A 20,993-nucleotide genomic window follows, 5' to 3' on the forward strand; every position below is an offset into this window, starting at 1 on the left:
GGGTCAGCAACGACAAGAGGAAGGAAAGGAGCCTCTTTCTCAAGATGAACCCAGGGAGCCCAGAGGAGCCGAGACTGTCGACCGCTGTTGCCCCCTCCCCCTGGGGCACACCTCCCTGGGGCCCAAGTCCAGCTCTGGCTCTTTCTGGCTGGCAGCCTCAGGTGGCTTATTTCATCTCAAAAGCCATGTCTTCCTCTGCGTGTGTGTTTAATATGTTACCCAGACCTCCATCCCCAGCTTCCTCATGCCCACCATACTAGGTTTCCCTGGAGCCGGGGAAAGGACAGAGACACGGGGGCCACCCTGGGCCGGAGTTTCTGGGGGTCTGCCCCCTCCCTGTGGGCCTGGGAGCCGGCTCTGAGGCGGGGGTAGACAGGCCCCAGGCTGAGAAGCTCAGTCCCTGTGGACAGACGCTCCCAATCTCGACAGCAGGTCAGTTGAGAGAGGAGGCTGGACTCTGCCGAGAAGAGGTTCAGATCACACGTCCCTCACTCTGAAGTCAAGGAGACTTTCCTGACTGCACAGGCATAGAAACGCTCTCTGGAAGTCAGGCGGAGGGTGTCACCTCAGAGTACATGGTAACCCACCCACGAGCCCCTTCACTGGAACCCATCTTGGCTGAGAGACGAGGACACGTGGGAGGACCCTGAGATAAACCAAGTATGGACTCAGGACCAAGACGACTGGGCAGAGGAGACGTGGAAGTGGACCCAAGGCCAGGCAGAGAAGGATGACTGGAAAAACCACAGCTTTGACCAGACGGACCTTTGTTGGCAAGGCAATGTCTCTGCTTTTTAACGTGCTGTCTAGGTTGGTCATAACTTTCCTTCCAAGGAGTAAGCATCTTTTAATTTCATGGCTGCAGTCACCATCTGCAGTGATTTTGGAGCCCAAGAAAATAAAGTCAGCCACTGTTTCCACTGTTTCCCCATCTATTTGCCATGAAGTGATTGGACCAGATGCTATGATCTTTGCTTTCTGAATGTTGAGCTTTAAGCCAACTTTTTCAGTCTCCTCTTTCACTTTCATCAAGAGGCTCTTTAGTTCTTCTTCACTTTCTGCCATAAGGGTGGTGTCATCTGCATATCTGAGGTTATTGATATTTCTCCCAGCAATCTTGATTCCAGCTTGTGCTTCATCCAGCCCAGCATTTCTCATGATGTACTCTGCACATAAGTTAAATAAGCAGGGTGAAAATATACAGCCTTGAATTACTGCTTTCCCAGTTTGGAACCAGTCTGTTGTTTCATGTCCAGTTCTAACTGTTGCTTCTTGACCTGCATACAGATTTCTCAGGAGGCTGGTATGATGGTCTGGTATTCCCATCTCTTTAATACTTTTCCACAGTTTGTCATGATCCACACAGTCAAAGGTTTTAGCGTAGTCAATGAAGCAGAAGTAAACATTTTTCTGGAATTCTTTTGCAACTGAATACATTTCTTTGCCCAGTGCCTACAAAAATAAACACTCAGTAAATAGAGAAGTAAGGTTTGAAGTCATAAATTATAACCAAGGTGATAGAGAAAGAAAATATTACTTCAGAAATGATCATTCAGATGTTTGAGGCTAAAGTTCCAGTCATAAATAATTCAGAAAGGTTTCTAGTCGTAAATGGTAAATAGGTGTTAGGAAAAGGGTTCTAGTCACAAATCATAAGTTAAGGTGATAGTGGTTTCCTGTCAAAACATACTCAGATGATGGAGAAAAAAGATGTCCAGTCAAAAGGGCAGCACAGTTGATAGAGGGAAAGTTTGCCAGTTATGAATAATAACTCAGATGATAAAGATTTCCTGTCAAAAGTGTTAACTCAGGTGATAGAGACCGAAGATCTCCAAGCATAAATGATAATGTGATCAAGACCAAAAGTTTTTCGGTAATAACAACTCAAGTGGTGGATAAGTTTCCATTTATGGTGATAACCCAAGTGCTAGAGAAAGCAGGTTTCTGTCATAAATGTGAAGGTAGGGGATAGACGAAAATGTTATTCAATCATGAATGAAAAATCTTGTGATGGAAAAGTTTTCCTGTTATAAATTAGGATGTAGACCTTGGCAAAGAAAGGTATTCAGTTGCAAATGATAATCCAGGTCATGAAAAAAAAGTTTCCTAATTACAAATGATTACTCAAATGATTAGAGAAAGAAGGATTTCCATTCATAGGTGATAACTCAGGTGATTAAAAAGAAGGTGCCAGTCATAAGCTAAAACTTAGAAGTTTTTTAGATGTAAGTGGTACCTCAGTAATACATAAGGAAGGCTTCCAGTCATAAGTAATAAGTAATGGAGAACAAAGATTTCCTGTCATAAATCAGTTTATGAAGAAATAAGGTTTCTAGCCATAAATGATAACTCAAAATGTTTCCAGTCACTAATGAAAACTCAGCAGATAAGAAACAAAGTTTCCAGTCATAAATTTTACCTAAAAGAGATACTAACAAATAAGGAGTATCCAGTCACAAATAACAACCATAGTCACAGAAAAGTGTTTCCATCATAAATGATAATCAAGATATAGAAAAAGAATCCCTCTCATAAATGGAATTTTAAGGGGATGACAGAGGATGAGATGGTTGGATGGCATCACCGACTCGATGGACATGAGTTTGAGCAAGCTCCGGGAGTTGGTGATGGACAGGGAGGCCTGGCGTGCTGCAGCCCATGAGGTTGCAAACAGCTGGATACGACTGAGGGACTGAACCGAACTGAACTGAACTGATAAGGTCATAAAGAAGTTTCCCAGTATTACGTGATGATTCAGGAGACAGAGAAAGAGGCTTCATGTCATAATGAAGAGTGAAGTGATAGAGAAGGGAAAACCGCAGTCATGAAGGATAAAACACACTAGAGAAAGATGGTGATACAGAGGATTCCCAGTCACAAAGGATAAATCAGGTGACAGAAAAGACAGTTTTCCAGCCATAAATGATAACTCAGGTGAGAGAGAAAAATTCTGTAATAAATGATAATTCAGGAAATAGAGAAGTAGGATTTCCAGTCATAAATGGTAACCATCAACAGCATGAGACAGAAAAACTTTTCTACTTTTAATTGATTATGCAGGTGATAAAGAAAGATTCAAGTCATAAAAGATAAATCATGTGATAGAGTGTTTCCAGTTATAAATAATAACTCAAGTGATATAGAAAACTATCAAGTAAGAGAAAATGAAAGCTTTTCAATCAAAAATTGTAACTCAGGTGATAGGGAAAGAATACTTCCAGTTTTTGGCCATAATTCATAGGCTAGAAAAGAGGGTTTCAAGTCACAAATGAGAACTTATAGAGAAAGGCTTCCAGTCATAAGCAATCATTCAGGTGATACAGAGAGAGGGTTTCTAGTCAAAAAAGAGAACTGAGATGATAGAGAAAAAAGTTTTCTAGTCATAAAAAAGGTGGAGAAAAAGGTTTCCAATAATTAATGATTCAGGTGACAAAGAAAAAGTGTTTCACTCATAAATGATAAGTCAGCTGAGAGAAGAAAGTTTCCCAGGCCTAAATGTCAGGCGATAAAGAAACAAGGTAGCTTGTCGTAAGTTATGGAGAAAGAAGATTGTTGGTCATAAAGTGGTCACTCAGGAGAGAAAAAAAATTCAGTCATGAGTGGTAACTAGTCAATACGGAAAGAAGGCTTCTAGTCATAAATGGTAACCAATATTATAAAAAGCCTTCCACCATAAACAATAGCAGGTCACAGAAAAAGACTTTTTGTCACAAAGGTAACGGGTCACGGAGAAGGAAATGTTCTGACCTGGTGTGATGACTCAGGTGACAGGACAAAAGGTGTCCTGTGGCGAATGAGGGTTCGTGTGTCAGAGGAAGAAGGGAACGTCACAAATGACAACTCAGGCAGCAAACTGAGGTTGCTGCTTAAAACTAGTAAAAGAGGAAATTTTGCAGCCGGGAATGGTAACTCAGGTGATGGTGAAAGATGGCTTCCAGCCATAAGTGACAACACCGGGGGTAGAAAGAGAAGATTCAGTCACAAATGCTAAGTTGGGAGTCGCATAAATACAGTTTCCAATCGTAAGTGGTAACTCCAGGAACTCAGGGCAAAGTTCCAGTCGCATGTGGTCACCCAGGTAACATAAAATGATTCCAGTCATAAAACCCAAGTTGGGTGACGCAGAAAGAAGTTTCCTGGTCATAAATCCTAACTCAGGTGGTCCAGACGGAAGCTCACCCATCACAGAGGCACATCGGGTGACGAAGGTTGTTTGCAGCCACAAACAGCCCAGGTGATACACAGAGAAAAGTTTCCTCCCCCTCTGAAGTGATGATTCTCTGGAAGAGAAAAAAGGTTTCATGTCGTGAATGACATTGGGATACAGGAAGAAGTTTTGCGGTCAGCAATAATGACTCAGGTGACTGGGGAGGAAGTCGTCTTGTCCTAACTTATGACTTAGGACAGAGGAGATAGGTTTCCAACAACAGAGCAGACTGTCCTCAGCAGGATGACTGGAGGACGAGGTGACAGGGATTTCAAGGGTGATCCTCACAGTCACACTACAGAGAAAATGAGAAAGGTTTCCAACAAGTGCAAACTCAGATTACAGACAAAGAAGTTTTCAGGAGCAAAGGATAACCCATGTTAGAGAAAAAGGCTTCCAGCCAGGATAGATAGGTCCAGACACACAGAAGTAAGGTTTCCATCCATAAATGACAGTTTTGGGGAGAGAGAGAAGGTTCCAGCCCTGAATGACACACAGTGACAGACCACAAAAAGTTTCCAGTTCTGGACGGTAAGGAGTTTGAGTCAGAAATCAGAACTTGGGGGATGGAAAACTCACCTCCCCATCCGAAAGGACACTACAGCCGTGGAGCGAGGCTGCCACAGTGACGGGAGCCACCTCCCCGGAGCGGCCCCTTCGCTGGCGTGAAGAAGTTGCCAGGCGGGAACCACAGCCTCCGCAGAAGGGCCTCCGGGTTCGGGGGGTCGGGGGGGGGGGGGGCAGAGCCGCAGTTGTCGGCTCACTCCTGGGGCGCTTCTGCCCCGCGTTGCCTCCGCACCGGGCAGAGGGGCTGTGGACGCGGAGACTGCAGCTCAGCACGTTTCCTCCGTGGCGTGACCGCGACGCTCACCCTTGCGGTCCCCATCACCTCGTCTTCTGGGTCATCCTGCCGGGGACGGTCTGCTCTGTCAGGCTGTGTCCTCAGCCTCTCTCACAGGTGCCCCAGCCCACGGAGGGGTCGATCTGAGGCCTGTGCGCTGGACCGTGGGCTCAGCAGAGGCCAGGCAGGCAGCACCATGCCCCATGGCGTCCCAGGGTGGAGCTCTGCCCCCTCTCCCGCCTGCGCCCGCCTAGGAGCCTACCCCCATGGGGGGACAGCATGCCCCCATCCTGAACCCAGGGCCCAGCCGAGGGCACCTCCGGCTTTCAGCCACGGCCCAGAAAGTGCCCACAAGGCTGGTGCCCGCCTCCGGCTGGGGACCCAGGTACGACCCCTCCTCCTACCAGGCCCAGCCCCCACCCCTGACCCAGAGAGAGCTGGCGCCTGAGGAGGCGGTCAGAACACCCATGCCCCCACCCCTGCCTGGCACACGGGCACTCAGACATCTCCTGGGCCCAGACGGCTGGTGTGTGTGGGCGGGGCTTACAGGACCGGGGCAGGGACCACGTGGCAGGCTGCCTCTGCGGACCTCTTCCCTCTGCCCCAGGCCCCTCCTGTCCATCCTGCAGAGCAGCGCTGCCCCCTGGTGTCCATGGGCAGTGGCGTCAGACACCCTCACACTCTGGGAAAGGGCCTGGGGGAAGGACCACCCTCAGATTCTGGTGCAGGCCTCGCCCTCCCGCCCCACCACCCGCCCCCAGCCCTCTCGGCTGCCCCCTCGCTGTCTGCCCCTCTGCACGGCCCGCCCTGGTTAGCCCCTCCTCCCCAGACCCTCTCTTCCCACTGGGGACACGGGGCTCCTCAGCAGCAACAGTGGAGCATGGAGCGCCCCCGTCCTGACCCCAGGGCCCACAGACCTCTCTTCTCACCCTATTTCAGAGTCTTTAGGAAGCCACAGAACCGGGCCCTGGCCCCCAAGGCCGTGCTCGCTCTAGCCCTGGACCTGACCGGAGCCAAGGTTGGCTGATGGTCCCAGGGGTGGAACCCGGGTCTCCCACTCCAGCCCAGCTCCGACCAGGCCTCCCCAGGCTGCATGGCCACGTGCAGGCAGCGCAGCTCCACACCACGGTGTGAGACAGGCTAAAGTTACCTCATCGTGTGAGTGACTTAAAACTCAAAGCATTTGAGAGTGTTAAGAAAATCAAAATGAGAAAATTTTGGAAAAAGATTTCTTTTTTTTTTTGGAAAAAGATTTTTAATACTTAAAAAGTTTTAAGACAAAAGGTAACATATTCTTTTAAAAATGTTTTATAAAACAATGATATGAAATTTATTTTAGCATGAGATAAAAGCAAAACAAGGTTCTGTGGAATACACCCATTATCGGCCAATTCATCTTACATCTGTTATTGGGAATCTTCGTTTAAGCCGTGACTGGCGTCCTGCGACAAATGAATCACCGGGAAACATCGCCGTGAGGCCGGCCACGCTGGTCACCAGTGAGGCAGGCCCCACGCCAGCTGTCCCTCCCCGACAAGCAGAGTGTACCTGTTACCAGGAAGAGCACTGGGCCTAAAATTTTTCTCTTGATTTCTGTAACACAGGAACAGGTTCTTATTCATCGCAGTCTCCAGAACGTGTGCACTAACCAGGATGAGCTTGCAGCAGGAAGCAAATGCTGCCTCGTCTTGAGCAACGTGTACTTTTTTTTTAATGCTATGATTACATTCTTCTTTAAGGCAATGTAGTTTGTTTTGTTTCTATAAAACTTACATTAATCATCTTTTTAAATAAAATGTCAGCATTTTGGGTCCAATTCAGGATAGAACCGGGACATCTAGACAGTTCTTTATAAAGAGACGCTGAGCTCAGATGATCGTCCTTCAAAACAGAGAAAACAGGCTGTTTTGTCTTCGAGCATGCAGTTAAAGTACGTAAACGCAAAACACTTCTTGAGCAACATCATGTAAGCACAACACGCTGCTTGAACCACACAAGCCTGCAAGTCTTAGCTGTGGCCTCATATATCCTGGGGCAGCTGCTGCGGTGAGGAAGCGATGGCGCCTTCCCGCGGTGTGCTCACCGAGGACAGACGGTGGCGGGGGGGGGGGGGGGGGGGGGGGGGGGGGGGGGGCGCTGGGTCACACGCACGACGAGAGCTTCTTTCTCTCCTCAAACTGCTTGTCCACGGCCAGAGACAGGGCCCGGAGAAAGCCCTCAATGGTGACAGTGGGGGCCTGGAAAATACACGGCACTGTGGCGGTCCTTGCCCTTGGGGTGGGGGTGGCCTGGTAGCACACACCTCCAGGGCACAAGCACTCTGAGCAGGCAGGGAAGGCCTGGGCATGCACTTTCCACACGCCAGTGAGGTGAGCAGACACACACCAGCCCTCCACTGCCCCCGGGCCTGTCACTTCAGAAACACGAGAGGCAGCGGAAACCCCAGGGAGGCAGGCGGGACTCTCCTCGAGGCCAGCTCTGCAGGCAGAGTGGGCAGCAGGGGCCCAGGGCCCAGGCACTCACCTGGATGTACAGCGCGTGAGCCAGAAAAGGGAGCTTTCTCAGGACACGGCCACTCAGGCCCTCGCTCTTCCTATGAACATGACCACATGGCGTCAGCTTCACACGGACCGCGGTGCACTTCAGGACAAGTCCCGATCTCTCCCTAGAGCCCCTTGGAGGGTGGGCAGTCTCCCCCAGACCTCAGCTACTGCTCCAGGAGGGGCAGGATCCTGACACCACCCACGGCCTCGGCCGGGGCACCATGAGGTGGTTACAGGCCGGTTCACACCTCTGAATTCTTGCACAAGTCTGCACTGCTCCCCTCTGTCCCACCTTGACCACTGTAACCAACTCTCTCCAAAGCCCCGCCAGCGTGTCTGGCACCTGATGTCTGCCACGCAGCCCACCCGAGGCCCTCACATAGCGCACACGGTCTCCCTGACCTCTCTCCAGTTTATCCAAATTCTAACTGTCTTCAGAGGCTCTGCTCTACTTCCCGGCTCGATCTCTGGGGCCACCTGAGCACTTGCCGGTGCTACCAGCCTGGGCTCGGGCAAGTGTGCCGGGGATTCTCACATGTTTCGTGGCTCTCAGTACCCAGGCAGCGGGATCAAACACTGTCCGTCCCACAACACCAAGGCCAGCGCCCTGACTGTTTAACTGTTTACTCTGCTCATCAAAGAAAAAAGCCTCCACCTTACTTTCCTGGCCATTTGTAAAAACTTAACAAATATTGCTTAAGAATCCACCGATGCTACAGACAGCCTTAATCTGAGAGCCTGTCCTGAGCTAGTGCAGTGCTTGGCTTGCTGTCCATGGGCAGCTGGCCTCATTCTCCCATTCAGGAGCCCAGGGTTGGGGAGGCCAGAGGGCATCTGCTGTGGGTGAGATGCCCTGGGATTCAGCCTCCGCCACCCGACCCATATCACCACCTCGGCTGCCACAAGCAATTACAACCCCTGTGACCAAAGAGAACGGGCTTCTCTAGGTTGTCAAAGCGAGGTCACCTTCAGAATGGGAGAAAATACTTGCAAACGAAGCAAATGACAAGGGATTAAATCTCAAAAACATACAAGCAGCTCATGCAGCTCAATATCAAAAAAACAAACAGCCCAATCCCAAAATGAGTGGAAGATCTAAACAGACATTTCTCCAAAGAAGACATACAGATGGCAAACACACATGGAAAGAGGCTCAACATCACTAATCATTAGAGAAATGCAAATCAAAACTATACCGGTCAGAACAGTAATCATCAAAACATCTACAAGCAATAAATGCTGGAAAGGGTGTGGAGAGAAGGGAACCCTCCTACACTATTGGTGGGAATGCAAACTGATACAGCCACTACGGAGAACAGCACGGAGGTTCCTTAAAATCCTAAACACAGAGCTACCATACGACCCAGCAATCCCACCCCTGGGCAAAGATCTTGAGAAAACAAAAATTCAAAAAATATACTTATCCCTATGTTCATAGCAGCACTATGCACAATAGCCAAGACGCAGAAACAACCCAGATCTCCACTGACACGTGAATGGACAGAGACGACGTGGTGTACATACACAGTGGGATATTGCTCCACAGTGAAAAAGAATGAAATGATGCCATTTGCAACAACACGGATGGACCTGGAGATTATCATACTAAGTGAACCAAGACAGACAGAGACAAATATCATATGATATCACTTATACATGGAATCTAAAATATTATACAGATAAACTTACTTACAAAACTGAAACTGACTCAGACTTAGGACACAAATTTCTGGTTACCAGAGGGGCATGGGGGAGGGGGTAAATTGAGAGACTGGGATTGACACGTTGCTGTTCAGTTGCTCAGTCGTGTCTGCCTCTCTGCTACCCCATGGGCTGCAGCACGCCAGGCTCCTCTGTCCTCCACTCCCCCCCAGAGTTTGCTCAAACTCATGTTCACTGAGTAGGTGATGCCATCCAACTACGTCATCCTCTGCCGCCCCCTTCTCTTCTGCTTTCAGTCTTTCCCAGGATCAGGGTCTTTTCCAATGAGTCGGTCCTTCAACTCTGGATAACATACAAGCTACTACATGTAAAATAGGTGACAGATAAGAATCTACTGTGGGGCATAGGGAACTCTACTCAGTACTCTGTGGTGACCTATAAAAAAGAATCTAAAGAATATTTACTGCAAATCAACTATATTTCAAAAAAGTTTTTAAAAAAGAATAAGTGAGGTCTGTACACACCTTGAAATTTCACTCAGAAGGAGGCTCAACTTGGACACGTTGTTTTCAATGAAGCCAATCATCTCCAGCTCGCGGAGGGTCAGCAGCTGCTGGCGAGGGTATATGATCTGACACTGCAGGGACAGAGGATAGGGCAGCAAAAGCATCGGTCAGTGATTTCTCCCTGAGCTCAACCTGCAGACCCAACAAGTGCAGTGTTCAATGTAAGATGGTGGGTGCAGGCTGAGTGACACCTCTTTCTACACAGGAACCAGACACTGTAAGTTACGCCAGCAAATCAAGAACACACAAGAAAGCTAATGTGTTCTTAGGAAAGTGAGAAAAAACTCAAGGCACCCTCATTAGCTCTTCCAGGCAAGAGAGGTAGATCTTAAAGATGGCTGCTGCAGAGGGCGGCCCGATGTACTGCCTGATGTCAGCCCTGTCCACGAAGGCCACGTCGATCCTCTCTGTGATGTTGGACGTGGTCAGGATCACCACGTTGGAGTGCCTGTGGGCAGAGGGCGGGCCCAGTCAGCCTGGGCCACAGGGACCCAACCACCCCTGCCCTGACACACGCAGTGTGAGGACAGACCAGCACCAGGGCCCAGGCGTTCAGCCGGCTTTCCGTTCTGTGCCCACCCCCACGAGGTCTTCTGAGGCCCTGCTTCTTGGGCTCTGCCTGACTCTCACTCCTGCCAGGTCCTCCCGGCTGCAACAGTGCAGACCTCCCCGCTCTTGCTCTGCAAGCTCCCCACCTATGGACAGCTCTCACGGGCCCCAGCTGGACCGCTTCCTGCCCCCTTCACCTCGGTGAAGCCCTCACTCTGCGCAGCGTCCTTGCACCCCAGCACCGACACTGCCCGCCTGGGCATGGCCACATCTGCCCGTCACACACTCTCACCACTCTGACAGCCGCGACGCCGAGCTGCATGATTCACCCTGAGGACTAGCGGCCCTCCCCTCCAGCTCCTACACTCCCCAGAGACCCTGCCATCCAGTCTGCTCACCTGTGGGGACAGCATGGAGCGGGCAGCGGCACCCTGGGGAGCACACCGCCTGGCCTGCTGGGCTCGAGTCCCGGGGACGAGGCAGGGCTGCCCCGGGCCCACAGGCAGCACACAGACCACTGGCAGCTTTGTGGCCGCGGAGCACCTGGAGGGTTGCCCCCCACCAACCCCTGTACTCTGACCACAGAGTGGTGAGCAGGGCTGAGCCAGGTGAGGGAGGCACACGGGGCCCAGGAGTCTGGGCAGCGGCTGGCGAGCATGGAGTGTGCACAGGGTTCCCACACACGGCTGGGAGCCACGTGCCGGGATCAGGCTTTCCACCAACGGTCACCAGAGCAGGCCTTAATCTCGTGAGGCAAGGAAGGTGAGAGAGACTGCAGAGACAAGTCTCCACTCCTCCTGGGGCAATGGACGGGGTTCAGGGAGACCCCCTTTTCTGAGCAGTGGGTACCTTCTCCCCACACCAAATCTTTGCTGTGCATTTTTAACACTTCAATAACATAAAAAGTGCTTAATTTCTAAAAAGCTTATGTAGCACATGCTGCTTCAAACATAGAGAAGACAGGGCCCATACCCAATGCCAGACGCATCCTGAGCTGGAAAAGTTGGGAGTAAGGCCGGGGGTGTGCGTGTGCAGTGGTACCTTTTAATCTGATCGATTTGGGTCAAGACGGCATTGACTACACGGATGGCATCCGAAGGCTCGGCGCCTGCCCTGCATGCGTTACGGGCAGCGGTCAGGCTTTCCACCTGTGGGCACAGAGTGGCGGGGCGGGTCAGCTAAGTGGACGTGGGGCGGGGGGCATGTGAACACCGCACCGAGGGCTTGTGAAGACCCCTGGGGCTAGGACTGCAGGACACAGCCTGTGGAGGCTGGCCAAGCATGGGGCTGGTGGTGCCGGAAACATGAAAGGCCACCCAGTCCTGCGCTTCCTACAGTCACAGGTGTGAACACACCCACCTCATCGATCAGCACGAACACCAGAGCATCCTTGTCATCAATCAAGTCCTGAATCTTCTGGAACATCCTAGTCACCAGCTTGCCACTCTGGAAACAAAACACTTCTTATTATCAACGTGTACTCTTCAAGCTGCTTGGTGTACACGTGCGTCCACTGTCTCCATCTGGCTGAGCTCTGACCCTAGGTGGCCCCACAAGCCCACCGTCTCCTGACAGCCCCTCGGAAAACTCCCTGAATCAGAGAAGCCAGGTCTGCAGGGAACCCAGAGGCCCGCTGCCACACCCACACCTCGGCCCCCTTTTCCACCTTTCCCTCCCCAGCGGTCCTGGACGTGCTGGGTCTTGGGTGCAAGTCAGCCAGGTGCCCCTCCTACAGGACTCCTGTCCCCACCCACCATCTGCCAGGGGCACCATCCGATAAGGGGCCTGCAGCAGAGCCTTCCAGAGCTGAGGGGCACCTGTGCCATCACCTGGCCTGAGTGCCTCAGTTCACAGCTGGCGAACAAGGCTCAAGCTGAGGGTGCGGTCCCATTGGAAGGTGACCCCTCCCTCCTCAGGTAACACTGAACGCCCCGTGCCCTAGCCCAGGTCTGGAGGTGACAAGCAGAGGGTCCTCTCAGGCCTCAGGTGGTTTTCAGGTTATCACTAAGCTCTGGAACTTTCCTCTGACCATACAGTCGGTCAGAGGAAATGGGAATGTGAAATTCCCATTTCACCTATTTCTCTCCTAAAGCTTTTGGAGGAAAAAGATTGCCTAATCTACTGGACAAGTTTTCAACTATGTGGTGGACAATCCAGAGAACTGGGATTAGTATAAACACTTACCTCTGAAAACCACTTAGAAAAGAGGCTGTGGCTGTTAATTTCAATTAACTGGCCATATCGGTACCTAAGATGGTTTAGAAAAAAGAGAGAGAGAGCAATCATTACAAGTCAGTCCCACAACATCCCTGGCAGCAACCACCTCTGTCTCTATAATACAACACTGCTCAAGTGCCCAGCAGGCTGAGAATGACTGCTCTGTTACTACTGACCCAGGATGAGGTAACTGCAAACTGCATACTAATAGTTATGAACAATCTAACAAGATGTGTCAACATCAATGGTTCTAGTTGGAGCAAACTAAGTGTCTCAAACTGAATGGTATCTTCATTTGACTTAAAGCAAGAAAAAAATGGTGCTAAGATGGCAGAGTAGAAGGGTGTGTGCTCATCTGCTCCTGCGAGAACTCCAAAACTGCAACTCCCTGCTGAGCAACCACCAACAGAAGAATGTTGGACCTCACCAAAAAAAGACACCCTACATCTAAGGGCAAAGGAGAAGCCCCAGCAAGACAGCAGGAGGGCAAAGATCACATTTGGAATCAAACCCCATACCTTCCAGAGACACTCAGATGGCACAAGTAAAACCTTGTGTGCAACAGGACCCAGGAGAAAGAACAGTGACCCCACAAGAGACTGAGCCAGACTTGCCTGTGAGGGCAAGAGATGGGAATACCAGACCACCTGACCTGTCTCCTGAGAAACCAGTATGCAGGTCAAGAAGCAAGTTAGAACTGGATATGAAACAATGGACTGGTTCCAAATTGGGCAAGGAGTACGTCAAGGCTGTATATTGTCACCTTGCTTATTTAACTTATATGCCGAATATATCATGTGAAATACCAGACTGGATGAAGCACAAGCTGGAATCAAGATTGCAGGGAGAAGTATCAATAACCTCAGAGGGCAGATGACACCACCCTTATGGCAGAAAGTGAAGACAAACTAAAGAGCATCTTGATGAAAAGTGAAAAAGGAGAGTGAAAAAGTTGGCTTAAAACTCAACATTCAAAAAACTAAGATCATGGCATCAGGTCCCATCACTTCATGGCAAGTAGATGGGGAAACAATGGAAACAGCGACAGACTTTATTTCCTTGGGCTCCAAAATCGCTGAGGACAGTGACTGCAGCCATGAAATTAAAAGACGCTTGCCCCTCAGAAGAAAAGCTATGACCAACCTAGACAGCATATTAAAAAGCAGAGACGTTATTTTGCCGACAAAGGTCCATCTAGTCAAACTATGGTTTTTCCAGTAGTCATGTATGGATGTGAGAGTTGGATCATAAAGAAAGCTGAGCACCAAAGAATTGATGCTTTTGAACTGTGGTCTTGGAGAAGGCTCTTAAGAGTCCCTTGAACTGCAAGGAGATCAAACCAGTCGATCCTAAAGGAAATCAGTCTTGAATATTCATTGGAAGGACTGGTGCTAAAGCTGAAGCTCCAATACTTTGGCTACCTGATGTGAAGAACTGACTCACTAGAAAAGACCCTGATGCTGGGAAAGACTGAAGGCAGAAGGAGAAGGGGACAACAGAGGATGAGACGGTTGGATGGCATCATCAACTCAATGGACAGGAGTTTGAGCAAGCTCTGAGAGTTGGTGATGGAGGGAAGCCTGGTGTGCTGCAGCCCACGGGATCACAAAGAGTCAGACATGATTGGGTGACTGAACTGAACTGAAGAATACTTAATACTCTTTTGGTTGTTTAGTCACTCAGTCATGTCTGACTCTGCGACCCCATGGGCTGTAGCCCACCAGGCTCCTCTGTTCATGGAATTTCCCAGGCAAGAATACTGGAGTGGGTTAGCATTTCCTTCTCCAATAGTTAATACAACTAGTTAAATACAATTAATTCTTAATACTGCTTTTAGCCTACTTGTAATTTATATTCCTATGTTCAAAAACCATTACCTGTATTAACATGGCAAATCAAAACATAAGCATCAAAAGTCTTTTGGACACAGTTGAACATTTTTTTCTCCTTCCACAAAACCCTAAGGAATGTGAGAATTTGTTTTCCAGCACAAAATCACTTCCCTCAAACCTGGAGCCCTGGAAAACTCAAAGGGAACCTGGACACACGCTGTCTGAAATCCAGCACTAATACCCCATCCAACATGGAGTCAGTGAGGGCTCTGGATGCACTTAGCTCTGATCAAAATCAAACAGGAAAGGGCCAGCAGAGAAGCCAACTCCCAGATTTTTTTTACAGTTTCTTTCATGTTGAGAGTCCACAGAAGAAAAATAATTACTTTAAAAAGCATCACTGACTTTCCAGTTGAAAAACATCATTTAGTAATTTTGTTTACAGAAGAGGAGAAGGGGGAGATAGACAACCTAGTGAATATAGATTGGGTTGAATATTACACAAAATTAATCATAAAGCATTTTGATTATTAAGTAAAGTAGACTTTAGTTAATAAAGCAAAAAAGCCTTGCTAAGGCTTCTTCTTGCCACAAAATAAATACCAATTTCCAGATCTCTGTACTGGAAAACATCACATTTCTTGTAATAACACCTTCACCTTCCGGCGTTTCAGGAAACTGCCCTCAGAGATTATCAAACACAGATGTGTTTCACTATGTCAAGATAAAGGCCAAGATACTGAGCATAAAACAAAGGGCTGAAATAGAGCAACTTCCCTACTTTTAAGACAGTTTTGAAAAGAAAACAGATTTAAAAGTAAATCTCATAGGATTTCCTTTTCTGAAGCCATACTATGCTAAAAGGGTGATTTACCTTCTGCCTTAACCAACTAGAAAACTAGACAAAACAGTGAACCAATGTCTGTGAAGGGTGCCAGACAGCAGAATCAGGAACTGTAACCTGGGAGGCGGGCAAGGGGCAAGCGCGACAGCCCTGAGCTCCTGCCTGGTGTGACACTGGGGGGGACCCAAGAGGAGAGGCCAGGGTACTGAGCTGAAGAGACAGAGGCCAGAGTTCAAGGAGCCGAGGTGTCTGGAGGCTACAGAGCAGGGTTCCAGAGAGGAGAGAGACACGCAGGAATGAAGCCCAGCGACTGTCACAGGGCAGCAGTGTGTGAGGACGGAACCCAGTGCTAGAGCCCGGGAGTGCTCGAGACCCCAGGGCCGAGGGGCGAGGGTACTCGCTGCTCATTCAGGGGCTCAACTGAGACCCAGAAGGGCCCTCCTGAGGGCGAAGTCCAGGCCACACTGAGACCACTCTTGAAAAAGATTAAAAGCAGACCTCAAAAGGATCACACCAAACACAAGTACCCAAACCCCTGTCAGAATAAAATCCTGTGGTCATTAAAGACAAACAAGAGAATCCAGTCACTGCAAATCATTATGTCCACATTCAACAATTATGTGGCACGCCAAGAAGCAGGAAAATGTGACCCGTAACCAGACCCAAGTGATAACGAGGACGGAATTGGTAGACAGAGCTTACAAGCATAAATAGAGCCGAACAATCTTCAGACAAGAAAATCACTCTCAGAGATGGAAATTTCACTGAACAGAAGTAAAAGCAAATCAGATACTGCAGAAAACTATCCAAAATGAAACTCAGAAAATTTTTAAAACTTGAGAAAAGATGAACGGGCACATGAGTGGCCTGTGGGACAGCATGAGACAGTCTAACGTGTAAATGAATGGACCCCCACAAATGGGGGCAGAGCAGGGGAATTAGTTGAAGAGGTAATGCCCAAATACTCTCCAAATGTAGTGAAACCATAAATCTCTAAATTGACTACACTCAAGAACTGGCAGACAAACCCAGCACTAGCCTTGGACACTCCTCGCAGGAAGTGACAGGGCAGCAGACAGATTGTCAGCACAGACATCAAGCAACCATGGGACGGTCGACCGAACGCGAGCAGAGAGCGCTCCTCAAAGTGTACATGGGGCGGGCACCACAAGCAATCCCGTGCTGGTCACAGAGTGAGTCTCAGCACATTTAAGAGGACTGGACTCAGAGCGCAAGACTATGTGAGTACAGAAGGACTCATTAAATTACACTGAGACACCTACTATTCATGTAAGATGATTTAAAAATAGCAGCAGCTCCTCCCGTCGTTACAGCTGAAAACAGAGCAAACCCACTTCAGCGGCTCTCCTCTCTCGAATTACCCAAGTTACCTGCTTGAGAGTCTGATGGTCAATTTCTGGGCTAAAGCTTTACACAGGGACGTTTTTCCAGTTCCTGGAGGACCTGTAACAAAATGCAAACAAGTTTTTAAGTTACTGCTGTAATAGACTTCTTGAAACAGTAGCTGCATTATTCACAGGATATAACATAAGGAACAGGCTGTAACGCTATAAATGTTATTATCACAAGAACTGCTTAAGTTGCTGAGAAATCTGTTAACAGTGTAAATGCTAGAAAACATCACCAGGAGCTTCTTGGCCTGTATCCACTCTGCTTTTCTTTCCATCTTCACTGAAACCCTCCCTGTCCCTACATGTCTTCTATGAAATCCGCTGATCATGAAAACCCACTTTTCAAAGGTCAAACAAACCTTTCCTGGTAACCATCGGGACCTCAGGCACTGGTGTTTGCTGTTCCTGAAGCCCACGGCACCAGCATCTTTCACTCCAGCTCCACACACGTGGGCCTGAACCCCAAGCTACACAGGGAGAGTGGTGGGGCAAGGCCTGGGCCCTGCGTGTCCCTCAGCACAGCGGCTGACAGGAGCTCTGAGGGCATGGATGTGGGAGCACGAACGCGTCCAACAGAAAATGATGACATTCAATTCTGATCCTCAGCATTTTCCATAATTCACAAGTAAATCTATAACCAATTCTAATGGGAAATACTGTGTTGCACTAAGTAAAACACCTTGTGATTACCCTCTGACTCTAGTATGAAGAAAATTTGCCAAGACATTCTAAAGACACTGTTTTCATAAAACTGAACACAAGCCTACAATCTTCATTGTATAAAGAAGCTAATTACTCTTTTAATTATAGCTCTTATCTCACTATAATTTGGGCTTTCTCTCGGTTCTTTTTCTCTCCTGAGATAGTAACAATAACAACAACATAAAAACCCCCAGTATTCTCTTCCCAGAACTAAACAGTTCTGTGAAGTGTGGGCTTTTGCAGTTTATTATCCATCAAGAGAAACTCCAAGGATACTATGAAGAAATACAAGGCAATTGCTATCCTGAGAAACCCATAACCAGTGGGGAAACAAGGCAGATATTTGGAAAGCTGAATAACAGAATAACAAGTCACAAGGAATGATCAGGTGGCTGCCCTATGAAGGGTCAAGTAACCAAAGTGCAGAGAGTGTGCACATGACTGGCTTCACAGAGGACATACTGGGACAACTGGCTCCACTAGGAAGAAGGAGCTGTAACTTTCACAGGACAAAGGCAGGAAGAAAAGCCTGACTCCACGCAGTTTTATTTTGTCAAACGAAACCAAAATGCTTACCGTGAAGCAGCACCACCCGGTTCCAGGTGATGAGGTTGCTGTCGACATTCTTATCCGAAAACAGTAAAGTTGTCATCACATAGTCGAGGAGCTGTGTGAAGAAAGGAAAGACATAAGTAAAGTCCTTGGCAGAGCAAAGGTTCAGCTGAACGTGTCCTGAATGAGCAGAGGGAAGGAGAGTCTTCAGAGCCTGCCAGACACACTCAGGCTTTCACCTCAGAAGGTGTCTTAAAATCTAAGAGGACACGTGCTGGGTGTGACTGTTACAAGGATAAAAGTAAACTCAAAGATGACTTATTTACAATGCAAAGAACACACAAAACAACTGAGGGCTACACCCAGTCAGTGAGCTCGTTCCTCTGGGACACAGCAGTGGACAAGCTGTGTTTGCTAAAAGAACAAACAGCCGGGGCTCTGGGGTCCCCATGGCTCCTAGGGGAGCCGGGGTGGGTGACGGGGGTAGTGAGGACGGACTTCTAGTGTCCTCCCCTCCCCCATCTGTGTGCAGAAGGACTCGTCCCCTTGAAGGGGGTTCAGACATGGTGGTACTCGCTCAGATCGCCCACCTGCTCTGCCCCTTGACACTGCCATCTCAGCCCACAGGTTCCTAAGAAGTGTGACCCAGTGCAAGCGGGTTCACTTCTGAAACCTCCCTCTTCTCCTGCGGGGAACTCCCCAGAGTACAGCTCCACTCAGAGCAAGCCCAGAGGAGACGCCCAGGACAGAAGACAGACTCCCATGGCATGGGGTGCTGGCTAGCAGCACTCCTAGAAGCCCATATGAGGTAAGAGGCGCTAGAGAGAACACAATAATGATTCACTTGAAATATGGAAGCCTTTCTGGAAAAAGCACAACTCACATGAGATTTGACTTCCACGTCATACACCAGGCTGTCCCAAAGCCCATGGAATTCAGCTGAGAGAACAAAACAAAACCAAATATTAGGAAAGCAATCCTTGCACCTACTGGTTACGTCCACCCTGAGCCGCTGATATCCTCAACTACTCCAGACGCAGCAAGCTACAATTCTGGTTACAGAGAAGCTAAACTTTCAAAGTCATTTGTAAGTTAAAGATTTTGAGTAAGTGGCAGTCACATGTGACTTTGGGTAGGTAATGAACCTTCTGTGGACCTACGCGTGGACCCAAGCACTGATCCTGAACTCACCACCCTCCCCACAGGCCAACACTCCGGCAGGGCCGAGTGGCAGGTGGAGTCTAGCTTTCAGGATATCAGGCCTAACCTGGATTAGACATGGCATTCAGCCTGCTAGATCCCATTAGCACACAGAAGCACAGAGAAGGTAGGAGGAAGGAGTCATCTAGCAAGACCGACCAACTGGGCAGGAAAGAAGAGCGACAGTGTAATAACCCTCAATTAGCACTGGCTTTTAGAGACCCATCCAAGTAGTCTCATATTGGAAATTTCTACTTTTCTCTCTTGTGATATACTTCCTATTTCCTAACAGATAAAATGCCGTAAAACTGCATAACAGACACACAATATCTTGGAGGCTGAGGTGTGCGCTGTCTTCCACCCTCCCCGTTCTAGGCGTGCGCCACCTACTGTTACTGTCACAGATACCTGCAGGCAGAACCCAGTGATTTGCCGCAACTATGTTTTCTGTCTCTTCCTCCAGGTTTTCACTGCTGGGGCCATCCTCATTCAGCTGGAAGATGTGAAGTGCAATATTGCACACGCTCAAATCAATAGGCTGTGATGAGAAAAAAATCAAATAAATCTACACAACACACTATCAAAACAGCAAATTCTTGTTCTTGAGCTACGGGCTAACTGTTTCTTAGCTCTGAGAATTAAGTTACCTGTGGATCTTTAGCCTTTAACTCTGTGTCAACAATAGACACAGACTGCACATTTCTGGTCAGAAAAGGCTCGTCAAACTCAGACCAGGTGTAATCACCAAACACAATGTTATGCCTGTTGAGTAGCTTTCTAACACTCAGCTTTATATCCTCTTTTTTTGCAGTGCTAGGAACACAAAACACATAAAATCAGATCTGAGTTAAAAAAAAAAAATCAACATCTTAAGAAAGAGTGATTAAAAACAAAACAGACCATAGGGGGGAAAATGCACCCATGGATAACGCTGGCGGGAGGGCCTGCATGGGAGTGATCCTGTACCGACTAGGGGCTGACGGTAACTGCAGGCTGTGTGACCCAGGGAAGCTGCCCAAGGACTCTGCCCAGGCCCCTCAGAGGCAGGGGGTGAAGGCGGAGTCGGTGCCACCTGGGCTGCTGGTCACCAAGCTGGAAATGCTGCGTAGGTGCCAGCCCCACAGCTGGGAAACAGCAGCAAGTCAGGGGGGAATGAAATGCCCACAGCTGGGGGCCCCAGAGGAGTTTCCCAGGCTGGGGTCCACCCTCAGCCCCTACCCCCCGCGCTCGCTGCTTCCCCGAGGGCCCAGGCCCTCCAGCGGCCCCTGCGACGGTGTCCGCGCCCCAGAGCCCCCGGCTCCCGGAGACCCGCCGCCGCCAGCACCTCCGGGGCCCATCGTCCCGAGGGCCTGGCCGGGGAAAGGGGATGGTGGGCGAGGGTGAGGGTGAGGGCGCAGGGGCGTTTCCCAAAACTCAAAAGTCCCCGGGGCCGGCTTCGCCGGGGCTGGAGGCCGGGGTCTGGGCCGACCCTGTCGGGGCGGGTCTGCTCGGGGCGGGCTCGGGGCAGGGTCCCGTCAGGTCGGAAACGGCCAAGTTCGGGCCGAGGCAGGGCTCACCTGCCGCTCCGCTGGTGCACCTCCACGTGGACCGTGGGCGCCTCGGCCACGCAGGGCAACGCCTGCTTCAGATCTCCCACAGCTTCGTCCATGGCGGCGCCGCCGCTGGGAGCCGCGGGGACCGGGCCTCCCCGTCGCCGCCGCCACCTCGCGCAGCGCCCCGCCACCTCAGCGGCCTGGGCCCTCAGGCTGCGCCCCGCGCGCTTCAAACCTGCCGCGCGCGGCGCACCGCCCCCTGACCCGGAAGCGCCGGCGCAAGCGGGCGGGTCACTTCCGGTCGCCGCAGCCGCTTCCGGCGCGGCCGGGCGAA

General features: G+C 49.7%; 1 protein-coding gene across 7 annotated transcripts; it reads right to left on the reverse strand.

Annotated features, from left to right (window-relative positions):
• Positions 1 to 6,280: 6,280 nt before the first annotated feature.
• Positions 6,281 to 20,866, reverse strand: TRIP13 (thyroid hormone receptor interactor 13). Of its 7 annotated transcripts, none has more exons than XM_061129375.1 (14): positions 20,684 to 20,866; positions 19,775 to 19,940; positions 19,536 to 19,665; positions 18,811 to 18,866; positions 17,952 to 18,042; positions 16,653 to 16,725; positions 12,553 to 12,616; positions 11,728 to 11,814; positions 11,410 to 11,516; positions 10,114 to 10,267; positions 9,778 to 9,890; positions 9,116 to 9,181; positions 7,572 to 7,641; positions 6,281 to 6,929 (listed from the first exon to the last, which is right to left on the reverse strand). In XM_061129375.1, exons 1-14 carry the CDS (start codon positions 20,773 to 20,775, stop codon positions 6,783 to 6,785), a joined length of 1,416 nt encoding a protein of 471 aa, XP_060985358.1. In that variant the 5' UTR covers positions 20,776 to 20,866; the 3' UTR covers positions 6,281 to 6,782. The 7 variants fall into 7 exon arrangements, with proteins under 7 accessions (XP_060985358.1, XP_060985357.1, XP_060985360.1 ...); XM_061129374.1 differs by having other exon boundaries at positions 9,116 to 9,196; XM_061129376.1 differs by lacking the exon at positions 6,281 to 6,929 and adding an exon at positions 7,172 to 7,285 and having other exon boundaries at positions 9,116 to 9,196.
• Between the last annotated feature and the right edge of the window lie 127 nt (positions 20,867 to 20,993).

The sequence above is a fragment of the Dama dama genome, chromosome 25 (assembly GCF_033118175.1).
Source record: "Dama dama isolate Ldn47 chromosome 25, ASM3311817v1, whole genome shotgun sequence".
NCBI lineage: Eukaryota > Metazoa > Chordata > Mammalia > Artiodactyla > Cervidae > Dama > Dama dama.

Bases quoted from the DNA above. Each gene is read 5' to 3' on its own strand.
- TRIP13 (XM_061129374.1), bottom strand. From the start codon at position 20,775: ATGGACGAAGCTGTGGGAGATCTGAAGCAGGCGTTGCCCTGCGTGGCC. The intron at 19,666-19,774 runs GTAACTTAATTC...TTCTCATCACAG, and splicing joins TAAAGGCTAAAGATCCACAG to CCTATTGATTTGAGCGTGTG. The intron at 18,043-18,810 runs GTGAGTTGTGCT...TTCTTCACACAG, and splicing joins ACGTGGAAGTCAAATCTCAT to CTCCTCGACTATGTGATGAC.